This window comes from Cyclopterus lumpus, chromosome 22 (genome assembly GCF_009769545.1).
Source record: "Cyclopterus lumpus isolate fCycLum1 chromosome 22, fCycLum1.pri, whole genome shotgun sequence".
NCBI classification, from domain to species: domain Eukaryota; kingdom Metazoa; phylum Chordata; class Actinopteri; order Perciformes; family Cyclopteridae; genus Cyclopterus; species Cyclopterus lumpus.
This window is the reverse complement of record NC_046987.1, coordinates 12,917,472-12,941,759: the sequence shown is the minus strand read 5'-3', so window position 1 is coordinate 12,941,759 and position 24,288 is coordinate 12,917,472. Positions and strand designations below refer to the sequence as shown.

General features: G+C 40.2%; 1 protein-coding gene across 6 annotated transcripts; it reads left to right on the top strand.

Annotated features, from left to right (window-relative positions):
* The first annotated feature begins 547 nt into the window (after positions 1–547).
* Positions 548–16,890, top strand: LOC117725482 (sorting nexin-14-like). 6 transcript variants are annotated; one of them, XM_034525681.1, is made up of 31 exons: positions 548–843; positions 1,009–1,192; positions 1,320–1,440; positions 1,759–1,832; positions 2,308–2,386; positions 2,489–2,532; positions 2,634–2,721; positions 2,809–2,893; positions 2,976–3,132; positions 3,334–3,409; positions 3,627–3,671; positions 3,796–3,876; positions 4,078–4,192; positions 4,566–4,721; positions 4,830–4,954; positions 5,695–5,753; positions 6,281–6,307; positions 7,117–7,263; positions 7,949–8,081; positions 10,985–11,171; positions 11,503–11,586; positions 11,833–11,933; positions 12,527–12,638; positions 12,811–12,851; positions 13,038–13,157; positions 14,023–14,146; positions 14,637–14,801; positions 14,893–14,988; positions 15,123–15,214; positions 15,470–15,526; positions 16,289–16,890. In XM_034525681.1, the coding sequence occupies exons 2-31, from the start codon at positions 1,056–1,058 to the stop codon at positions 16,325–16,327; spliced, it is 2,967 nt and encodes a 988-aa protein (XP_034381572.1). In that variant the 5' UTR covers positions 548–843; positions 1,009–1,055; the 3' UTR covers positions 16,328–16,890. The 6 variants fall into 6 exon arrangements, with proteins under 6 accessions (XP_034381572.1, XP_034381571.1, XP_034381569.1 ...); XM_034525680.1 differs by having other exon boundaries at positions 16,286–16,890; XM_034525678.1 differs by lacking the exon at positions 6,281–6,307 and having other exon boundaries at positions 15,416–15,526; positions 16,286–16,890.
* The last annotated feature ends 7,398 nt before the right edge of the window (positions 16,891–24,288 follow it).

Here is a 24,288-nt window from a genome sequence, read left to right as displayed (position 1 = left end):
TATTTAAATTATTAAATGAAACGCTGTAGATTTGTGATCACATTTCTATAGCTCAGTTCCACTTCAAGTGTTCTGCACAATGCTGGGGCTCTGCAACTGTCCAAACTATATTTAGTATTGCTACCAATGTGACCTGTTTTTTTCCTGTCATGACATTGTCCGGCCAGGATTTTTAGAAACATTTTTCTTAATTCCAACAGGTTTTTAGTCGCAGTAAACGCCTCTTAAACAGTTCTGCTCAACACTACCGTCCTTTTTCGGTACTAATGTGACACGTGTGACTGCAGCTGAACTAATTAGTCGGCTAAATAGACAGCTAGTGAGGTAACTCGCAGACGTAAACATGCATCAGTTTCCGTGTGTAGTTTTTTTGGTTCAGTTCACAAGGTGAGCTATTAACTATTTATATCAACGCGAACGCACGTCGAGTCGCAACACAATAAAGGAATTGGCATGGTTGAGGAACCGCCTCTTCCTCCTCGTCCTCGTCTCTTAAAGCGGGACCTGAGACGTGTATCCGGGCCTATTTTAGCGAGGTGTGCTTGTCTGTAAACTAACGCTCCAGCAGCCAGTGCGCTGCGAGCAGCGGCGGTGACATCACGCGTCTGCAGCGCTGACGAGCGGACAGCAAGCGTTGAAATGACAGCGAGAGCGCAGCAGCCATTAGCGCGGCACCGCAATTTTAGGCCCGTCTGTACACAGATGTTGCTGCGTAATTACCTCTAATCCAGCTGTGGGCACCTCGTTGATCCTATAAACGGGCAACCGGCGCGTTCAATTCGTGATGGTGTCGCTGCAGAACTACAATGAAAACTGGCCCTTAACATCCACCGTACATTTACAGTAAGTGCTGCGGTCTATAAATAAAAACACTACAACGAACCTGGGTAAACGGAATAAACTGCATACAATAACACCATTTTAATTGAGACGCTGTTATGTATCGCTGCTGCGCGCCGTTATTTATTCGTAGACAGTCGCCACATGATGTCTTCTTTATTTTTGCAGTAATATGCAATAATCTACACGTGAAACCGCTCCCCAAAGCGACGAAGATGGGATGCATCAGGGCTTGTCTGCAGAAAATGAGACTCACGGTGAAGCTGGAGCGGTTCAGACAGCTGGGGCGACAGTATCCGGTCTTCTGCTTTCTGCTGCTGGTCCTGCTGCTGTCCACTGTGCTTTTAAACAGGCGAGGAGGCTTAAACAATAGTTATTACTCCCATCAGTGTTGCTTCATACAGGGCATCCCTGACACCTCTATATGCTAAAATATTGTTACTCAGTCACCGGCCTTATATTGTCTTCTATTTTGACAGATATATACACATTATGATGGTGTTTTGGTCCTTTCTGGCCGGAGTTGTCACTTTCTACTGCTCTTTGGGGCCCGAGTCTCTGCTGCCCAATGTCTTGGTCTCCATCAAACCAAAAACCAAGGTACCCCTGAAAGCAAGAATTGCTGAATAGAGTAATCTGATACTGACAAAATGTAAGGTCACAGCAGTCATAACAATTTGGAAAATATTATTGTTGTGTCTTTTGCTGTTTTTTAAATGTTACATCTATGGTTTATGGAGATTTCTGAAGAAATTTTGGGTATGAATTAACATTTAATTGATTGGACACAAAATTCCCTATTATTAAGGCCCTTCTGCTGCTGCAGTAAATAATGAGAAATATTAGTATTATTCTAGTATAATAGTACTTGTATAGCATACACCTGTAAGTTCACAGTATGTTAACTTTCTCTTGCAGTTATACCAACAGGAGCTGTTTCCACTGGGCCACAGCTGTGCTGTTTGTGGAAAAATCAAATGCAAAAGGCATAGGTGAGATATCTGGTTCTGTTGATTTTCAATGGTAGTCGAGGACGTGGCTGCAGTGTGTTTGTGACCTTATCATTTGTGTCAACATGCTGAGAAGCTAAAGTCTTAATGCCGACGGACACAAAAGGGCAATAAGAGTTCACTCCATAAACCTGGATAATCCCTGGGACTTTCGTTATGCGACTGCATATCTTCTGCCAGTAAGGGAGAGGATCAAAATCAAGTCAGTCATTAATTTGGAAGCAGACAGTAAAGTAAACTGTACAAAAGAGTCATCTGGATTAATTGAAGATTAATTATATAATTCAGAATTTGTTGTATTGGGTTTGCAAACATGCAAACCCAATGTGCCCAATAATACACTACTGTTTATTATAATGGATGGAATATGTTACACTGCCCTCTAGTGGTTATAACATATTCTAATGATTTTCTCTCTATAATACCATTATATTTGTGCTCTTTCAATTTCTGATAGACCGACTTTATTACTTGAAAACTATCAACCATGGCTTGACCTGAAAGTTCCTTCTAAGGTGGATGCTTCTCTTTCAGAGGTAATGCATGCATGGATTAAACATATATTTTAATATATTTACTATTAGATAAATATTGAACCAAATCATCTCATAGTCCAGTTCTGTTTTATTATTTTCAAGATTCTGGAGCTGGTTCTGGAAAATTTTGTGTATCCTTGGTATAGGTAAGCCATTTTTTCTGTATGTTTATCATGTCAGAAACCAGTGAGTTGGTCTAATGTGTTCAATTTAGTGATAGATGTGACGGTACAGAGTTTCTTTTCAGAGACATCACGGATGATGAAGCGTTTGTTGACGAACTCAGAGAGACTTTGCGCTTCTTTGCGGCTGTCTTGGTCCGCCGAACCCAGAAGGTGACAAAGTGGACTGCATGCAGTTCAAATCTTGGGATGCTTATTGACTGAAGATTAATCATTTTTTATCAAATCTTTCCCACTCAGGTGGAAGTGGCATCCCTCATCACACAAAAGCTTCTTAAAGTTTCCATGAAGCACATTGAAATAATAGGCAAAGCAAGACAGAAAGGTATTGCTCAGATGCGTCACCCATTGAGTCTTTTCTTTGTGTTCACCATAAAAAGAAAACGACAAACCTCTCCCCTGTGTAGTAAAGAACGCAGAGTATCTTCAGCAAGCTGCCCTGGAGGAATACGGCCCCGACCTCCACGTCGCCCTTCGCAGTCGCAGAGATGAGTTCCTCTACCTCAGGAATCTGACTGAGATGCTCTTCCCCTACATTCTGCCACCCAAGGCTACAGACTGCAGGTAATTCAGTGCTGTGATGATGGAAGCAGTGCCTCTATGTATTTGTCAAAGTGCAACACAAAACCTCACAGAATCAATGTGCATAATTGACCCCCAAATAGAAAGTCTGACAGCATTGACAGTACACAAAAGCAAAAACAGGTCAGTCTTTACTCTCTCATTTTCTTGTTTCCTGCGGCTTTATCTCTTCGCTTCTCTCAGATCTCTTACTCTCCTGATAAGAGAAGTATTGGCTGGTTCTGTCTTCCTTCCTTCAATGGACTACTTGGCTGATCCTGTGAGTGTAGATGCATTAAGGGCAGATTTCCTACTGTGGATGCAGTTTTTCAGTCAAAGACTATATTTGATTCATACTCAGTAAGCATGTCAGCTCACATTATTTACCAAAAGCACACAAATGGCGGACACATATGATCTTTTTCAGAACATCAAAAGTACTTTCAGTGTTCTACATTTTGTGAACTTACTGGCTGCTTTTTATTTTTATATTTCAGGACACAGTGAATCATTTACTTTTAATATTCATCGACAACTCCCCTGTAAGTATATGTGGAATTGTGACCTTATGCGCACAGGCCGTGACATTTACATTCTGTGTATTAAATCATATTGCGGCAGAGTTTGTACGTAAAACATGTTTCGATATACTTTTTGTCCCCGTAGCCCGAAGAAGCCACAGAGCCCACTTCAACGTTGGTTCCTTTCCTGCAAAAGTACTCTGATATTCGCAGCAAAAAGCCCTCTGTGAGTGTTTCCTTAAATCAAAACATACAATACCACCTTCCCAACAAGCCACTAGATACTGTATGTTATGATGTGAAACTGTCATCACAGTATGCAGACTTTGAGTGTGTTTAACCTGGTATATCAGGTCTCAACGAGTTAGACAGACTATTTATAAGAGCACTGCCTTTCTTAACTGTGATTTTTGCTCTCTCTCACCAGGTGCTGAAGTTGGAGTTGAAGGAAATCAGAGAGCAGCAAGACCTTCTCTTCCGTTTTATGAACTTCCTGAAGCAAGAAGGGGCTGTTCATGTGCTCCAGTTCTGTCTTGCAGTCGGTAAGCGTGTCCCCAATCTTGCTCTTACATGCATGGAGTTACCTAGCTACCAGCCAGTCAAGCCACCACCACAGGAACAAACAAGCACATCACCTGGAATCCTGCTTTTACATTCTAAATGCTCTTCAAATCTGCATAATCAATATAACTTAGGAAAAGTAAGTGTCCTGTTTTTTTCTTTTGGGGTTTTAATTACCTGTAATTTGTAATAGTTGTAATGTCAACCATTGACTCTATAGCAGAGACATCTAAAAGAAGCACCGCTACTCTAACCCCTCTCTCACCTGTCAGCCTCACAGTCAGTCTGAAAGCATCAGCAACACTCAAAAGGTCCTTATGGCGGCTGAGATGTTTGACTGTTTTAACTTCTCAGAGGAATTCAACGACAGGATACTATGCCCTGAGCTGTCTGACACCGAGAAGATGATGCTTCATGAGGAGGTGAAGAAGATCTATGAGACGTACTGTTTGGACGAGAGCGTTGACAAGATCCGCTTCGACCCCTTCATAGTGGAAGAAATACGAAACAGTATGTCAATTACTAAAATTATAATTTCTCACAGACAATCATATAATTACCGACTTGAAGAAGTGGGTACGCAATGAACATGTGTGCGTTTTTGGTTGAACTTACCAGTTGCAGAGGGCCCATATGCAGAGGTGGTGAAACTGCAGACCATGAGGTGTTTGTTCGAGGCCTATGAGCACGTCCTGTCCCTCCTGGAGAAGGTTTTCACTCCCATGTTCTGTCACAGTGATGAGGTTAGCGTCTACACCACCAAATAAATCTCTCAGCTCACTGTCACCACAGCTTGACAACACATGCCCGAGGCTCAACCCGATTGATAAATCCCCTCTTTCATATCTGTGTTGCCTCTGTCTGTCATGCTTCTGATTTCTAATTACAGTGCTGTCAAAATCGTGTTGTGTTAGCACAGACTGAATGTTAATATCCTCGACCATTTGAATTTAGTTTGCTTCAGATTTATCAGTAAAGGGGCTGCGAAATGCTGGAAAGAGCGTTGATTTGTAATTCACTCATTCTCAGGCGCTATCCTCTTCCGATCTCTCAGCCTCCAACCACTATCGCCGTGTCATCAAAACCAGACTCGCGGCTGGCCAATGAGCCAACGCTGGCATTATGCCAAGCTGCCAAGCCCAATTTCACCCCTCAGAGCTGTTTCATTGAATACAGCTGGGTGGACCAGTGCTCGGTCATTGTCCACAGCAGGCCACTCACTGCCTTGCATGAATAGTGTGTCTGGAAAATAATAATATAATTTCATATTTAGTTGCCCTATATTTAGTTACTTTCTGCTCTACAACAGTGAAGTCATGATTATTATTATTATTATTATTATTAAGGCATAATGAAGTCACTTGATTCATAGATCAGTATTGTCCTTTTAACGTTGTTTATGAGGTTCCAGAATTTGCACATGCTATGTTTGATTGACCTGAAACCGATTTACCTTCATTGGCTCTTTGCATGTCATCTCCAGTACTTCCGCCAGCTTCTGAGAGGGGCGGAGTCTCCTGCCAGGAATTCCAGGATGAGCAGGTAAGTTTCACTTTACCAATATTTGTCTTTTTTTGTCAGAATATAAGCTATAATGTTTACAGTATTTGTCTTCATCAGTTACTATTTGACACACGGTATGCATGACTTTTGATAATATAGTTCAAACATAGAGTGCCTCACTGGTAGTTTATATTTTGAGGTAACAAATAGATTTGCAGTAGTATTTGCCCCCACAACCCAAGTTCCTTCAATCTGGATTTCACTGATGATTGATCAAACTTTTTTTAATGTTCACAACTCTTTGTATCCCGTTAGCCGGTGCAGTGTGAAGGCAGACTATATATCATCTGTCTGCTGCATCAAACATAAATCCAAATTTGTCTTAATACAGCCTAAAAAAAGCTGTAAATAATCAAATCAGTTTTTTTTTTAACTTTACAGTAGAATGATTACTTCAATAAAAAGTGACCTAAGGCCAGGGATCGACTGTCATGTTACTATCATGGGGTGCGGTGTGTATGTGGCCACGAGGCCCTGCCACTAACTCCTTGTGCATATTGTTCCAGAAATAGCGTCAGTTTGGATGACATTCGGTGAGTACAAGGCATCAGTGTGCTGATCAAAACAGTGGCTGGCTGAGCGCTGCTGCTGCACGCGAGCTACAAACCACTTCATTCTGGCCTGACTGGTCGACAGAGAAACATGCCACCTTTTGAACAAACTCACCGTGCTCTGGGCTCACTGCAATCAGGGCTTCAGTTCATTGAGCAGTAGACGATAATATGAGAATGATATATCACTTTATTGCTAATCTAATGTCACCCATAAAAAGGTGTTTTGTTTGAGATTGAGAAAAGTGACCTTAATCAGCTCATCACATTAATCATAGCATGGGTGTTGCTGCTGAACACATGCAATATAAAATCTTAGTTTTGGAAGGTTGAGGCATAATTTTGTAATTATTTTCTTGCTACTTATTTAAAACTTAGGTTTGCTTGATTTTCGAAATGACAAATGAAAACATCTGAGGAACTTGATAAGGGATGTTGATTGATTTTTAATGTTTCAGTTTTTCACATGGTTAAGTAAGCAATCTTTCTTTTAAGAAAGCAGTTTTCAAAGCAGCATGAATTATGCCACCTAAAGAAGACAGATGAGATAAGAAATAATGGCTCTCATTGGCACTCGCATTCGTATAAGAGCCTGAACTCCTTCCATGTAACCCCGTTCCACTCTGCTCGCCTGTCCGCCTGTTTCTCCATATGTGTATTGCTACCACCATGCTGTGTCTGTGACTGAATGTCCAATCTGATTCTGTAACCACCATACTGGCTGCCCCGGTATGATCCACGGTCCTCTCCCTCCACTTGCCTGTGGGGACGTGACCTTGTTCTGCTTATAGTTCCTGGGACTGGAGCCCCGAGTCCCCGTCCTCCCTGTTCACCGCCTCTGGCAGCTCTTCACCTGCATCCTATAACTCTCTCCATGCCCAGCCCACGTTTACAACTTTCCCATACGGCTCGCTATCCCACCGCCACTCATCACCCAAGTAAGTCGGGCTCCATCTGTGTGTCACAGGTCGCTCAGTGTGATGTCATGCTGTCCACCTTCCCCTACGTGACCCCAGTCCCAGCCAGACGCCTGCATGGTGGGATTGATGCATGGAATCCTGTTTTTATTTGCCACGTGTCCTTCCTCCAACTTTGTTGTGTAGTGTAGGCTGAAGACTCGTCTGTTGTTTTCCACAATGCAGTGACTTTTCAATGTCCAGTTTCTCGTGTAATGGGTTCATCACCCTATGGGGATTTTTTATTTAACTCAATCTCACAGGCATTCACACACAGCACCTGTGATGTTGTGTGCCTTCTTTGGTTGACTAGCAGCTGATCATACAATATATTTAGAAATCATTCCAATCTGGGATCCCCGTCAAACTAGACATCTGTTCATGAATTCACTGCAGTGTGCTGTGTTTGCTTTTGGCCCTGCAGCACTTTCACAACGCACCAGGCATTTCATTGTGAGATGGCTGTGAAGTGACCTTTTGGGCTGTGGGTTTGGCTACCGGTGCTTTTTCTCCCTGTTGTACAGTCGCGATACCGATGCAGTACGTTGCTCCTCGCTTCGCCTACTGTTCGCTACGGTTCCTTCCATGTCACTTCTCTCAAGCTGCTGAAGCCATGCACGTCTCCTCCATTACACATTATTTAATAACCTCCCTGTTTGGCCTGTAGGAACACATCAAAGAGGGGCGAGTCCTTTGGGATCAGCCGTATTGGCAGTAAGATCAAAGGAGTGTTCAAGAGCACAACAATGGAGGGAGCCATGCTGCCATCCTATGGGCCGGTGGAGGGAGAGGACGATATGGTGAGGCTGATCTAAAAGGATCCTTTCACTTTTAGATGATTTAAAGTGTTTCTTATAATACTAACACAATAATTGTTTAGATCAAAACACAAATAAAAATCTCCTTTCAGATTTCTCTGATTCATGTAAACTTTAAAGCAACAAAAAAAAGGCACTCCTCTACAACAGGGGTTCTCATACTTTTGTAACGTAAGGCCCACTTCTGTTAAACTATTTCACGAGGACTACCTTTCCAAATAAATGATGATGATATATCATGATGAAGACCAAATAAAAAACCTGTGCTTTAAATATGTGTTATGCCACTGTCACCCCCAATGACCAAAATAAATATTCTGCTTATCCTCACTCATCACTGCCTGCCATAATGAATCCAACTTTGAAGTATTGAGGTTTATATTATTAGGGCCCGAGACCCGACGAAGTCGGTCGAGGACCTATTGTTTTTCGAATGTTTATTATTATTATTCTTATGCTGGCACTTTGCAAGGGGAAAAGAGGGTCATGGCCTAAAGTTGCATACTTCAACATTTCCACACATATCAGAATCGGTGAAAATACTTAGCTCGGTGGTGCCCCCTTGTGTTGGAAAAGCTAATACTTTTTTTTCAGCAATGGCCGATTGACTTGAAATTTGGTACACATGTCCACTTGGACCTGCTCTACAAATATGTTCAAGGGGACCATAGAATGCGCCATATTAGATTTTCCGCCATTTTGAATTTTGTAAAAAACACGTTTTTTCCATTTTATCCTAAACCCTTGGTCCGATTTTGACAAAAAGTTATTTGGTTCATTATTGGTTCAATGTCATCAGCACTTATGAAAATAGTGTTGATATCTCATTGCGTTCAGAAGATATGGGCCAATTAACATCAAAGGGGTGTGGCCTAATATGTAAAGACAAATGACTTGGTCTGTCCTCACCAAATTGCTAGCATATGTTCACATTGTATCCCTTAACCTACCCTGATTTTTTCATAATATTTGAACATTAGGGGGCGCTGCAGTCAATCGCTCAATATCGCCATTTTTAGCCTTTTTTCGCATTTTTTTTTTTTTTTTTTTGGACGTCGCAAAACTGCGAACTCCTCCTAGAGCTTAAACCCGATTCATTCCAAAATCGGGTTATGTGTTCTAGAGACCTTAGCATGAAAAGTTATCAGAGGATTTTAAAAATTAAAAACTATGTGAGTAGGGTTCTATTTCAAAGAAACGCCATTTGCCATGAAAATGGAAGTTGTTTTAACTCGGCCATACATTATCTAATCTGCTCCATATTTCTCATAGGTCATGACATACTGACCCTGAAGACATCCATGTGTTAATTTTGAATTCAAGTCATAGCGCCACCTAGTGGCACATTTTTTAACTTTTCTTCACGTTTTGGGGAGTTGTAAAACAGCGAACTCCTCCTAGAGATTAAACCCGATTCATTCCAAAGTCGGGCTTAGTCGGGATAGGCTTCAAATGTGGTCAGTGGTCTAAAATCCTTGGTGATTAACATTTATGAATTGAAGATGCTTTTCCATCACACAAAAAAACCTCTAACTCGTGGACGCTTGGTCCAACGGTCGCAGACACTCAGCCGCGCGAACCGGCGTCCAGCAAGTACCCTCGACGTGCGTGAATTGTCAAGGGCCCGATCAATGCTGCTCGCAGCTTTAATTTATATTTATATTTCTTCATCACATGCACAAGGTTGTCCAACATCACTTTTTCGTTACAAAAAACGATCTGTTTTGTGTCACTGTACCCGAGGGAACGTTGGCTAGCTAACTGTGGCAACACGTTTGTCTACCTGATGATGTGTTGTGATTAGGTGGTGATATTCAAACTTAACTGTTCATTGAAATTATGCTTTGTTTGAATTAATATGTGTTTTTATCTGTGAATTCTTGAGCACATTTATATATAAAATCAACTAGCTTTGTAAATTGTCAAATGCATTCAAACCATTGAGCAGTATCTCTGTGGCCCACTAGATGGCGCTCCGAGGCCCTCCATTGAGGTTGAGAATAGCTGCTCTACACCAACACTGTCGTGACCACTTGGCGGTGTTGGGGAATGCAGAAAAGAAGCCAAACTGCTCACCAAATATGCCTCCCACTCTAGAGTTTTCTATTTGGATCACTGCTGTCTGGATTCCCGAGACATTTGCATGATTTCAGAAAGTGATAACACACAGTCAAATACATGAAGTATACACTATCTAGTTATCTCAAGCTCCACTGGAGCCTTTTCTATATATTCAGTTGCTTGTCTGCACAGTGTGAGTTTGCATGTTCAATTTGCAAAAGGTTGTGTGGATTTTAAGGAAATGAAAACGCCATGAAAACACACGCGACTCATGATACTCGCTAAACATCTGCTTTGGTTGAGAGTAACTGGCGTGTTTTGTTATCCCAGTTCTTACCTTCTTCTTCTTTTTCTGTATAGAAAGTGCTTAACTGTTTTACACATATGATGTATAGGAAAATCAACACATGTATATAATGACCTGCCTTCCAAAGCTGAATGCTTCTTTAATTGCTCTTCCTGTCGTGGAAGAGGATATGCTGGGTTTGCTTTTGCATTTCTTTTATTTGTGGCTGAGTCTCAGCTGACCTTTTGTTGTTTCCCCCCCTTCATAGTAAAGTTGATTGGTGTACACTGAATCTTAAATGAATTACCGGTACAAAGGTCAAACTGATGAACACATTTGAGTTGTAATTCAGAACAAAATGAAAAAAAAAAGAAGAAAATCTGAGAATTCAAAAGTGAGCCCTCCAGACAGTCCTGCTCTTAAGATGGTTCACAGTATTTTGCACCTTTTTAATAGTAGCATGTTTTACCATGACCTATCTCTCCTGAAGACGCGTACTCTACCTGCCCTTAACCGATCTCACTTACTCCCATTAAAGGTGGAGGAAGCCATAATGGTGCTGGAGGATGACTCCCCAGTGGAGGCGGCCTCCACCCCGAGCACCCCCCGAAACCTCTCAGCCTGGAACATCACCATCCCGTACATTGATTTCTATGACGACGATGTGAAGAGGGAGAGGATTCCTGTGTTCTGCATCGATGTAGAACGCAATGACCGGAAGGCAGGTGAGGCTGAACGGACTCAGTGTCACCTGAGTGGGGTCCTTCTGCTCGCTGCATGGGGGTTTGGAAGCGGCTGTGGGCGGATATAGTTTTGCACTCAGCTTATAACTAGTATTTAACCAATAAAGTGTTTAGGGTACTGTCAGTTCTTGTTTAAAGAAATGTTCAAAGTCGCTGAAATATTTATCTGTAAATAAGCAGTGAAGCAACAACTTTTTTTTTATCAACCAAAATCAAAACATAAGAGTAAAATATAAGTGACTGCAGTTACCCCTCACTGCCTGTCTAACATATTAATTGTACTGTGTGTTATCCCTGTTTGTGCTCGCTGCAGTGGGACATGAGACTGAGCACTGGTCCGTGTACAGAAGATATCTGGAGTTCTATGTCTTTGAATCAAAGCTCACTGAGTTTCACGGTAAGGTTTCTGTTTTGCATTTGAGGTCCTGTCCACTAATCTTTTTTATAAGTTATTGTCATATGAAAAGAATTTCCCACCCAAATGTTCTCACAGATTCCAGAGGAACATTACATCCACGTAAACCTTAGCTTTCAAGTATGTTTATTGGCCCGGTTGCATAATTTCCTTTTGGAAACCATACAACTTTCCCCATCAAAGTATAAGGAAGCTTGTTGTTCTTTCATTTATTTCATATTTTTGTAGGCTCATTTCCAGATGCGCAGTTGCCTTCGAAGAGAATCATCGGTCCCAAGAATTACGAGTTCCTCACATCGAAGCGGGAGGAGTTTCAGGAGTACCTTCAGGTAGATAAATTAATGGACAGAAGAGGCTACTTTGAGGACTGAACATTTAAAAAATAATAATAATAATTATATTTTATGGAAAATGTTTGTCAGTAATATAAACTATGTTGATTGGCTACAAAAAAGACAAAACTCCATGTACGGTCCAGTGGTAGTGCAGTGGCACCTCATAGCAAGAAGGGCCAGGGTTCGATCCCCGATCCCTGGTGGTCCTTCTGTGTGGAGTTTGCACGTTCTCCACATGGCAACGTGGGTTCCCTCCGGGTTCCTCCCACAGTCCAAAGACATGCAGCTCAGGTTAATTGAAGACTATGAATGTGAGCGTGAATGGTTGTCTGTTTCTATGTTTCCCCTGCGGTTAGCCTGCCTTCGTCCAATGTCAGCTGGGATCGGCTCCATCAGTTTGGATAATAAAACATCTGTGATCGAATGTGTCTACACGGCAACCTTAGTAATATACTGTCCCTGCTTTGACCCAACTTTGCTTCTAATGTTTCATATATTTAAAAAACTGATTTAAGATCCTCTGTTCTTCTACTTTAGAAGAACACAAGTTATGTTATAAAGTATATTTACATATGTTTTCCTTGCAGAAACTTCTGCAGCATCCGGAGCTGAGTAACAGTCAGCTCCTCGCCGACTTCCTGTCCCCTTATAGTATGGAGTCTCAGTTCCTGGACAAGATGTTACCGGATGTGAACCTGGGTACAGTATGACTGACAAAGATGATGGGATGGATTATGTTTGCACAGCAGAACATGTCAAAAGTGACATGTCAAGCCTGACATGGTTGCAGTGAAAAGATATTTGAGTTTGAGACAGAGGCAAAATGTGACAGAACCATGCATCACTGAGATAAAGTATTTATGTTTCACAGGGAAAATCATTAAGTCAGTTCCCAGCAAACTGATAAAAGAGGTAAGAAATGCACGAGTGTTTGGCCAGATTTATTTATCTCTATCTCGTCTTTCTACAATACTAATGTCTCCCATCACGGTAAATTTAAGCAGTCACTTAACAGTCCTTAACAGTGCATTACCCATTTGTATACAACAAATACACAAGAGAAACTCTCCTTGTAATATCCTGTGCTTTCTCTGTCAGAAAGGGCAGCATCTGGAGCCTTTCATCCAGTCCTTCTTCAACTCCTGTGAATCTCCCAAACCCAAACCGAGCCGCCCTGAGCTCACAATCCTGAGCCCCACCTCGGAAAATGATAAAAAGGTTGGGGATTCAAATTGTATAACTTCCTTCCTTTAGCTTTATACTCAACTTTCTGGTTTATAAACTCACTATCCAATCGAGCTTTCCAGTTCAATGTTTTAGAGACTTTTCAGAACATAGTTATGGTTTGCATCTGCCACTGTACATCACTGTAGGAACTGTTATTTGTTTTCTTTGTATTGTCATGATAATAACAAGTTTTCAATTGTTTTGAAATGTAGTCCATTCGCCCAGCTGACTTAAAAGACTGAAACTGGACCTTAAAGAAGTAAAGATAGAGGTTCAACTTCACAGCCAGTGTGGTTGTTTTATTTGAGACTTGAGCTTTATGTACATGGTATTCTATCATATTCAGACTGTATGGGGAAAGATCATGTCATTGCATATAGTTTCTATTAAAATGTTTTCACAAAATGGTTATCTGCTCCGGCATCTCTGCATCCCACCTATTTTGGCCAAGAAAGGCTATTTGCATTCAATATGAAAACTTGCCAGAGGCTGAATCCATCGGATCGTAAAAGGCTTCATGAGTTTTGACCTGCTTAAATGCTGCCATTCAGCCCATTTATCCCTGATTTAATATAAATGTCCACTTCACTAAAGCTCCAGAACAAATGTGTCATCGTCTCAAAATGCAGGGATAAACCTACCATTCAGTTTAAAATGGAGAAAGAATTTCTTTCTCAATATTTGTATGTATAGATTTTGGATTATGGTTTAAAAATTGAAGCAGAAATTGCCCATTTACCTCAGTAGAGTTTTGTCAGTTATTCAGAATAAAAAAGGTTGTTGAAATAGGAAGTCAGGATCGTGATCATGTGGTTTTAAATTGGCTTTGGTCTGATCAAATCCTAAAATTCCCTAGCTCTTCAACGACCTCTTCAAAAACAACGCCAACCGATCAGAGATGACAGAGAAGAGACACAATCAGAACTATTTCATGGAAATGATCACGGTTGAAGGGCTGTATGACTACTTAATGTTTTTGGGTAAGTGCCTTCACCTGGAGGTGTTATGAGCAGTTTGAACATATTGAGTATATCACCACCATTACAGCAAAAACAAAAGCAGATGTCATGTAGACACAATTTTATAACAGCAGCCTAATGGGATTCCATAATGGGATTATTCAGATTATATTTTATTGTCATTGCAAGTACTAGGACAACAAAATGCAGTTTTATTATGATAATTTTTTTGTTTGTCAGGTGTTGTTGCACTGTAATAATGATTTGCGTGTGTATTAGAATATTATTTAGACATGTTCAATCTAGTAATAATACCTATATTCATATAGCACTGTTGAAAAACAAAATAAAACAGTGTTTTACACTGTTTAACACCAGGAATAAAAAAGTGAATACAATTTATCAACAATACTTTTTATTAAAAGACATTGCTGCCTTGTTAGTAGACCACCGATACTCACTCACACACTCTTTCTTCCTCCCTCTTATCCTTTTTCTCTCCGGTTGTCAGCCCGAGTCGTCTTCCACGTTCCCGACTGGCTGCACCACCTGCTGATGGCTGGCCGGATCCTGTTCAAGAACACACTGGAGGCCTACACAGATCACTACCTTCAGCACAAACTAAACAAAGTGGTCCAGGAACACCGGCTAGTCTCGCTCATCACCCTGCTGAGAGGTAAGATGGGGGGGGGGAATGAAATATGTGTATTTTCCAAACATGCTAATTTAATGAGGTGAAATGATTTACATAATCTTCACCCTTTTAGACACTGTGTTCTGTGAGAGCAGTCTAGCCCGCTCGCCTCAAGACAAGCAGAGGAGGGCCAAGAAGACATTTGAGGAGATGAAGACCTACATTCCAGGTATGCATTCAGTTCTTCAAGGCAGTGTTTTGTAATTTGTAGACCAACTTACTGTTGACACTTCAATTTACAAGACAATTTGTCCGGCTTTGAGAACATGTCTCACAAGAAACTCACAAGCCACTTATCTTCAGACATTCTGGGGAAATGTATTGGAGAAGAATCCAAGTATGAAGGGGTGCGTCTTCTGTTTGACGGACTGCAACAGCCAGTTCTCAACAAACAGGTGCACGCACACACACGCACGCACGAGTTGTGTTTGTCAAAAAATATTTTAATATAGTTTTGCTGTTGTTAAATGTGGTACCAATTTACATTAATTCATCAAGAATTGTCTCCATATTTGGATGGAGTCATGCAAGAAAATCAATTTTCTTCAACAATTAAAAAGGTAACACAGGTTGAGTAATTGACTTACAAATGGTAGGTGGAGTATTCCTTTAATGCTCTATATCCCCTCTCTGCTTTTGGCCTTCCTCAGCTGACATATGTGCTGTTGGACATCGCCATTCAAGAACTTTTCCCTGAACTAAACAAGGTAACCAGATGTTAGTCTTGGTTTCTACAGAAAGATAGAGTCTGAGCATCCACCCATGTTTGGACAAAAAAATGTATTGTATTATATCTGTAAAGTATTGATTAACAAGCAAATTCTATGTCTGTATGATGATGTCTGACTAATGACAAAATACTTTTAGAGATTATTATTGTTTATCACTGTATTTTCTTTAGCAGTGTTTTGTTATAATAAAAAGTATGCTTGGTAATAATAATTAAAGTCTTTATAAATCAGTTTATAATTGACTGCAGTTCCTTTCTATTATACACTTAACAGTGATTAAAGATCTGCATATATTTTTACCAGAATAGTTATAGAGTTATGGAGTTATGTTTTTTTTATCCAGACAAGATTTATTTATTTATTGTGTCTTACTATAAATCAGGAACAAATGGCAACGGAAATATTTTGTGATTCAATATATAAAAATCTTATCTTTTTTTATTTGATTTGTGTCAGTGCATATGTTATACATTTTGAGGTTACTCGTTAAGATACAAATTCAAAATGTATGTACATTATTTGGATGTATGTGTGGCTGTTGAAATATAACACTTTTTGATGTACAGCGTTCATGTTTTACTTAATGAGATATTGCTTCAACATAAATCATTGTGTAATAATAGCAGAATAATATTAACATGCATTGTATTGTATTTCAATCTTATATAATGGAACACCTATTTGATATCAAAGACCGTCTATTTTAGTGCTTGCGCTCTGTTTGTGTTTCCTCAGCAGGTACAGAAGGAGGCCGCTGTGATGCCTCCATGGATGTAAAATGCACTTCAATGGACATGAGCTGACATGCTTTCTAGGAATAAAACAAAGCATGAAACGCCTGAAGAGACTTGTGTTGGTTTGGTTCCCTGAAACTAACACAGATCATATGTACTGTATCTGACTTGGAACACAAGGCATCTCCTGCTGTATGTATCATTTATTTCTGCAAAATAAATGATAGAAATAAATGACACAACGGTGTAAAGCCTTAACTATCAACGCCAACAGTGTAAAGTGTGTATCTGTTTCACAGAGTACACTTTAAATGAGTTAATGTGATATCCTGTTGAGCACATTGTGGTATTGCCACAGATGTGAACTGCCATAAAATGATCACCTCACATTATAGCTTCTAACACCTCTCGTTTGAAAAAGGGTGAACATAATTCCACTCACAATGTTTTGAAAGGTCAATACTCTATTAAGCCCTGATTGCGCTATTATTGGGAGATAAGAGACATTTACAACAATCTTCCTTCGATTCCCATTTTCAATTTATTTTAACAGTCTAACAAAAGAACTTGAAAGACTTTGACTTGAATGTGTCGTATCTTTTAAACGGCCATGATGTTGAAGAATGAGGATGAAGGAATCTCCGCGGACACTGTTCTTTCTGTTATAATAGAGTTTATTACAGAGAGGAATCACAGGTCAGGACGAGCGTCTAGATCGCTCGGAGACTTCGCAGTCAAATGGAGAGTCTGACTAGATCATGCAAGGCAGCTAGTTTTATAGAGGCGATATTGTGACAGAAACTGGGGATAACACACAGGAGCCTCTAAACCAAACACATGTGTTTCAGACCCAAGGGCGAGCACCATACATCAAAGCGTGAGATAACATAGGTCTCTGATCTAAGCACACACGTTCCAGACAGGCACAGACCCCCCTCCAACATATCAAAGGGCATTATCTTGAGGGGCCACTGACCGAACGCACATGTTAATCGGTATGTTGGAAATCGATCTTTTAAGGTAGCTGAGAATACACCTCAAATGTGATGACAAAAACAGAAAAACGGCAGTGTTGAATCGCTTATGAACAAAAGTATTCTTGGTGTTTTTCTCTGTGTAGATTAATATGTCAGCTAGAGGTTACCAATGCCCGAAGAGAAGAAGATGGACAAAATGTAGCTTCATTTAGACACCAGCCTACTTGATTCAGGATATCATGTTCTGTATATTTGCTGCCCAGTAGTAATAACTGAAATATCTGAAGAGAAAGTCTACCTTAAGATCAATGTCTTTGTAGCATCACTTTACTTATCCGTGGTTGCTTATCATCCCATAAAAAGCCTGTAATATGCTTAAAAAAGAGTTTAGGCAGACATTGAAACAGATATAGGAAACATGGTAAAATATTAATCTTAATATAATGAACTCTACCTTAATGAAGCATTGATGTTTTTCCAACTGTCGAAGTCTGTCTTCATCTTGGTGATTAGAGGAGGGAAATTCCTATTATATAAGCTTTCAACATTACGAGTGATATAGATGCCCATATATTTGAATTCAGAATCACACTTGAATCCTTATTGCCAAATAGTTTAAAAAGAAGTTGTCACTTTTGGAGAAATGTAACTTATATCCTGAGACTGTCCCAAATAATGCAGGGACATATTCCACTGGGTCAGAAATATAAACTAATAAATCATCAGCATACAGCGAGACTCTGTGCTCTGTACTGTCAAGGAATGCTTTAAGAGCAATGGATAATGGTTCCATAGCCAAGGCAAATAATAAGGGACTTAAAGGACAGCCTTGACGGGTACCTCGGTATAAATTTAAATATTCTTTCTATAGTTTGATCTATTGGTGAGTAGAGGAGTTTTACCCATGCCACAAACTTAACTCAAAACCAAACTTATCCAAAATCCTGAATAGATATGGCCATTCCTCCCTATCAAATGCCTTTTCTGCATCTAGAGAGATAAGCATATATATATATAAAATTATATGTATAATTACCCACAAGTACATGTTGAAACGCATCAGACCTTGAGGTTGGATTACACAGGGTGGTGTGTATTTTAAAAAGCAAAAGAAAAGAGTGGCTTTCACCAGAACAATTATAGTAGCGGGAATAACAGTAATCACCAAATGGTGAGAAAGAGAGAGACAAATAAAAGACCCGGACTTGGTGGATCCCCGTTGTTCTGGTACCCGAGGGTGTAGTGAACTCCTGCAGCCCAGCCCGTCTCCATCAGTAGGTCCACTAGGAACTACTTTGGCTCCCTGCCAATGTCACCTCCGTGCGTTCACGATGGAGAGGTTGGATCATTGGGACCTGTTTTCCAGCTTGTTCCGAGACTGCATGGATTTAATGGTTACATTTTTCAAAAGTGCATTTTTCAAAAAAGCATCATTCAAAAGTGCATTTTTCAAAAGTATGGAGATTTTCATGGCGAGTTTTGCACTTGTCAAAAAAGACGAATAAATAAGGCTTTGAAGGCCCAATTTGACACTTTGGGCCTGTTTTGAGGCCCTTAACCTGTAGCGATTGGCCCCAAACTTTAGGGTATTCATATTCAGATGCCCCTCTTGGAATGTGCATTTTTCAAAAGTGCATCATTCAAAAGTGCATTTTTCAAAAGTGTATCTTTCAAAAGTGCATTTTTCAAAAAAGCATATTTCAAAAGTACAAAACTACAACTGGTAGGAGGCCCCGGGGAAGACCGAGGACACGCTGGAGGGATTATATCTCCCGGCTGGCCTTGGAACGCCTCGGGATCCCCCAGAATGAGCTGGGCCGACCCCGGATAAGCGGGTGATAATGGATGGATGGATGGATAGATTTTTCAAAAGTACATTTTTCAAAAGTGCATTTTTCAAATGTGCATCTTTCAAAAAAGCATAATTCAAAAGTGCATTTTTCAAAAGTGCATTTTTCAAAAGTGCATCATTCAAAAGTTAGCATTGGCTAAAAGTTCGCATTAGCGCTAATTTTCAATGAGAACATGGAGTTATTACTGGGTTCAATAGAAACACGATTAAACGACCGATTGACACCAAAATCGCAGAGAGCGGACAGCAGAGGACCCTCTACTAGGATCTGTTGGTTTTAACTAGATCGATTGTTAGTCGTTTTTTCTAGAGGGTCTACAGACTTGTGCTTCAAGGATATCATTCAGCTCAACCAGGGCAATTGACCCTTCAACTTACAAGCAGTTTGGACATTCTTCAGAGGACTTATGGACGTTTGAAGGATGGAAATCTGGGTTTTCAAACCACTGCCAAACAGAGATGCTAAGGGCTACAGAATCACAGCTAACATGGTTGGGACCCATATGGGAGAGGCTACAATCTGGAAAAGAAAGCTAAGCTCTAGCATGCTTAGAAAAAAATCACTTTCAATCTGAACAAATGCAACCCCATTTCCTGTTAATAGGCTCTGTCTAGAGTGTGTGTGCAAAATCTGGAGTCTGTGGGACCAAGTATGGAGATTTCATGGCGAGTTTTGCACTTGTCAAAAAAGACGAATAAATAAGGCTTTGAAGGCCCAATTTGACACTTTGGGCCTGTTTTGAGGCCCTTAACCTGTAGCGATTGGCCCCAAACTTTAGGGTATTCATATTCAGATGCCCCTCTTGGAATGTGCATTTTTCAAAAGTGCATCATTCAAAAGTGCATTTTTCAAAAGTGCATCTTTCAAAAGTGCATTTTTCAAAAGTGCAGTTTTCAAAAGTGCATTTTTCAAAAAAGCATATTTCAAAAGTACATTTTTCAAAAGTACATTTTTCAAAAGTACATTTTTCAAAAGTGCATTTTTCAAATGTGCATCTTTCAAAAAAGCATAATTCAAAAGTGCATTTTTCAAAAGTGCATTTTTCAAAAGTGCATCATTCAAAAGTTAGCATTGGCTAAAAGTGCATCTTTCAAAAGTGCATTTTTCAAAAAAGCATATTTCAAAAGTACATTTTTCAAAAGTACATTTTTCAAAAGTACATTTTTCAAATGTTTATCTTTCAAAAGTGCATCTTTCAAAAGTGCATTTTTCAAAAGTGGATTTTTCAAAAGTGGATTTTTCAAAAGTGGATTTTTCAAAAGTGCATCATTCAAAAAATTATTTTTCAAAAGGGCATCTTTCAAAAGTGCATCTTTCAAAAGTGCATTTTTCAAAAGTGCATTTTTCAAAAGTGCATCTTTCAAAGGTGCATCTTTCAAAAGTGCATCATTCAAAAAAGCATTCTTCAAAAGTGCATCATTCAAAAAAGTATTCTTCAAAAGGGCATCTTTCAAAAGTGCATTTTTCAAAAGTGCATCTTTCAAAAATTAATTTTTCAAAAAGACATTTTTTAAATTATATGTTTGAATTGTGCAAACTTAATTGAATTGAGCACTTGTCTGTCCACTCGGGAATAGGCTGCTCACCTCCTCTCTGTCTCTTCCTGCACACAAACCTCACACATACAGTATATAAGCACGCACGCACGCACGCACAATCAGACAGCTTATGCCTCCAGGAGCAGTAAATCAATCTCATGCTCACATAATCAAGTCCTATTCTCCTCATATCACAGAGGACCATATCAATTACAATGTTTGCAATCTATACCGCCGGGTAATCTTCCTTTAATTGTTAAAATGAGGCCATCTGTGATACTGTAGCAGCATGCTGTGAATATTTAGAGAGTGAATGCATTATGCAACAAAACCTCAGTGACTGACACAATGGAATCACTGCAGCATCATCGCGAGGGCTTAATAAATCAATTCTACGCTTCCCCTTTTCCTCCGAAAAGTGTGGACCAGTTCCAGCTCTTAAAAATGATGATACAACTCATAACTGCCTGCAGTCAGTCTCCCTTCTGACCATGCAGTCTCCAAATGGACTGGGCCACTTTCACTCAAGCCAAAATGAGTCTGACCGCATAAAAACAGGCTTGCTATCAATCATCACCACTTAGCTCATTTCCTGTCACATGTTTTCTTTGAGGGAATATAATTCTGTCCTATATGGTGCATTTAGGTATACACGTTTCCCCCTCTCCTTCCCGGTAGCTGTGTGCTGAAATGCGTGGGCAGCCCTGTGACCCACACAGGAAGGGGCTCCCAAAAATGGGGCACAAGTGGCACAGTCCCTTCCTTATATGGTGGCACCAGCTCCTTTATATGACCATCACATTTTGGAAAGTTAGAACCCCAAAAAGCCTCCAGTTGTAAATAGAAGTGCATATCTCTCCTGATTCATTTTTAGCAGGGGGCCTTTGAGGGCTGATTGGCAGAGCAGAAGGCACCATATGCCATCAGACCAGGCTGGGGCACACTGTAGAGGGACGGGTTCTTCAACTAAAGATGTGTCCTATATTTGATTCCTTCATTGTCACGCAGCCTTCAGATGGCATTAAAATGGCACTAAAGTAGTACATTCCTGTTAACTGCAAAATGTATCTAAGTATAGAAAGTAAAAGTAATTGTTGTGAACGGTAAGTGAGGACCCAAACCCAGAAACAGGGAGTGAGGTTTTAAGAGAATGGGAATGCGTATCGCATTCTTTTTCACTTTACTTTCTGTACATACTGCAGCTTTTCCCTTACAAGGTAATGTACTGTTGCATGCAGTTTGCATTCAACTGAGACGTCATACTTCCTCATTACATTGCACCTTGAGCTAAGACCATTTTGCTCATACTGTATATCCGCTGTGCACAGGACTGTGGGTCAGAATTTGACTTTATAGAGGCAATTTGACTTTATAGAAGCTATAGGGGTCTGGTAAACTCACTGCTTTCTAGATTTTGACCACCAAAATATTTAAATGTTCCCTATCTTTCAGCCCTATAATTTAACTTTAACATTCATAGTAATCCTACAATGAAAAAAATATATATTGTAGAAGTAAGTATATTGTAAATAAACATAGAAGTGTTTAACTTTTTATTTGATTGTAAATGGCCTCAAACTATATAAAACTAACACCTTTTGTCAGTGAAGTGTTTTAATATGCAGCCTTCAGATGCACGTCAACGTGTAATGTGTCAAACAATAAATAGATTCATTGCTTTTTAAATGCAGACTTCCTGCAGACACCGCGGCACACATGAGATACTTTTAGGATCCAGGTTCCAAACATGGCTGATCTATCTGCTCCGCTTGGTCATTTATCCCGTGTCTCAACACGTAAACACTTGGATAAGATGAGCCATTCCCTACAGCGAAGGTTTTGGGTTGGTGGAGAGCGAGGCTTGAATCTCTTAACAAGGGATCTGGCCTGATTTTGGGTTTGCCCTATTTGGTCTAGAAATAGATATGACCACAATAACTAAAAGGTCACTGACTCAATGTGATGCTGATTAAACTTCCGTTAGAGAGAGTTGGAGAGTTTAATAGTGTAAGTGAGTGAAGTGTTTGCAGAAACTCAGTCTTATCTTAATTTCTTGCTCATATAACTTAATTAACATCTTTCATTGTTTTGGTTTCTTGTTGCAGGGTTATCCTTTTGATGCAGATGATACTCAATTATATCTATCGATCAAACCAGAGGAGACCAACCAGCTCGCTAAAATTCAAGAATGTCTTAAAGACATAAAAACATGGATGACCTGCAACTTCCTGATGTTAAACTCAGACAAAACTGAAGTTATTTTTCTCCGCCCTGAACACCTCAGAGATAAATTATCTGGTGATGTGGTTTCTGTAGATGGTATTGCCCTGGCATCCAACACCACTGTCAAGAATCTCTGTGTTATCTTTGATCGGGACTTGTCCTTTAACTCCCACGTGAAGCAAATCTCAAGGACTGCATCTTTTTATCTATGTAACATTTCAAAAATCAGGCACAAAGATGCAGAAAAGCTGGTTCACGCGTGTGTTACTTCCAGACTACGGTAGATTACTGCAACTCCTTATTATCAGGCTGCTGTAATAAGTCTCTTAAATCCCTCCAGTTGATCCAGAATGCTGCAGCTCGTGTACTCAAAAAAACTAAGAAAAGATATCACATTACTCCTGTATTAGCTGCTCTGCACTGGCTCCCTGTAAAATCAAGAATCACATTTAAAATTCTTCTCCTCACCTACAAAGCCTCGATTGGTGATGCACCATCATATCTTAAGGAGCTTGTAGTACCATATTGCCCCACTAGAGAGCTGCGCTCACTAAATGCGGGGCTACTTGTGGTTCCTAGAGTCCTAAAAAGTAGGATGGGAGCCAGAGCTTTCAGTTATCAAGCTCCTCTTTTATGGAACCAGATTCCACTTTCAGTCTGTGAGGCAGACACAGTCACCTCATTCAAGAATAGACTTAAGACTTTCCTCTTTAATAGCGCTTATAGTTAGGGCTGAATCAGGTTTGCCCTGGTCGAGGCCCTTGATATGCTGCTATAGGCTTATAGGCTGCTGGGGGATGTTTTAGGATACACTGAGCACCTATATCCTCTTCTCTCTCTGCTTATGGATGAATTGACATCTCTCCATTTGACCTTACTAACTCTGCTTCCTCCCCGGAGTCTTTGTGACTTTACGTCTCCTAGGGTCCATTGGACCTGGAGGTGTCTGATGCCTGGTGAGCCGGCCTCCCGCGTTGGCCCTGCTGATGCGCCCAGCCCCCCCTCCTCTCTACCTCCTTCTGTTTCATGGATTGGAGTTCCATTCATACATTGTCATATTCATGTAATGTAACTCTGTAATGCTGTTCATTTTGACATTTCACCCATGACATCTATTGCATCTGTCCATCCGGGGAGAGAGATCCTCCACTGTTGCTCTCCTGAAGGTTTCTTCCCTTTTTTCCCTATCAAAGGTTATTTTTGGGAAGTTTTTCCTGATTCGATGTGAGGTCCTGGGACAGGGATGTTGTATGTGTACAGATTGTAAAGCCCTCTGAGGCAAATTTGTAATTTGTGATATTGGGCTATATAAAATAAACTGAATTGAATTGTTGAAATGTGGAACTAAACCTGACAATCAGTGAACTGTGGTAATCGCAGACAATTCAGACCTACTACAGTTTATATTGAATG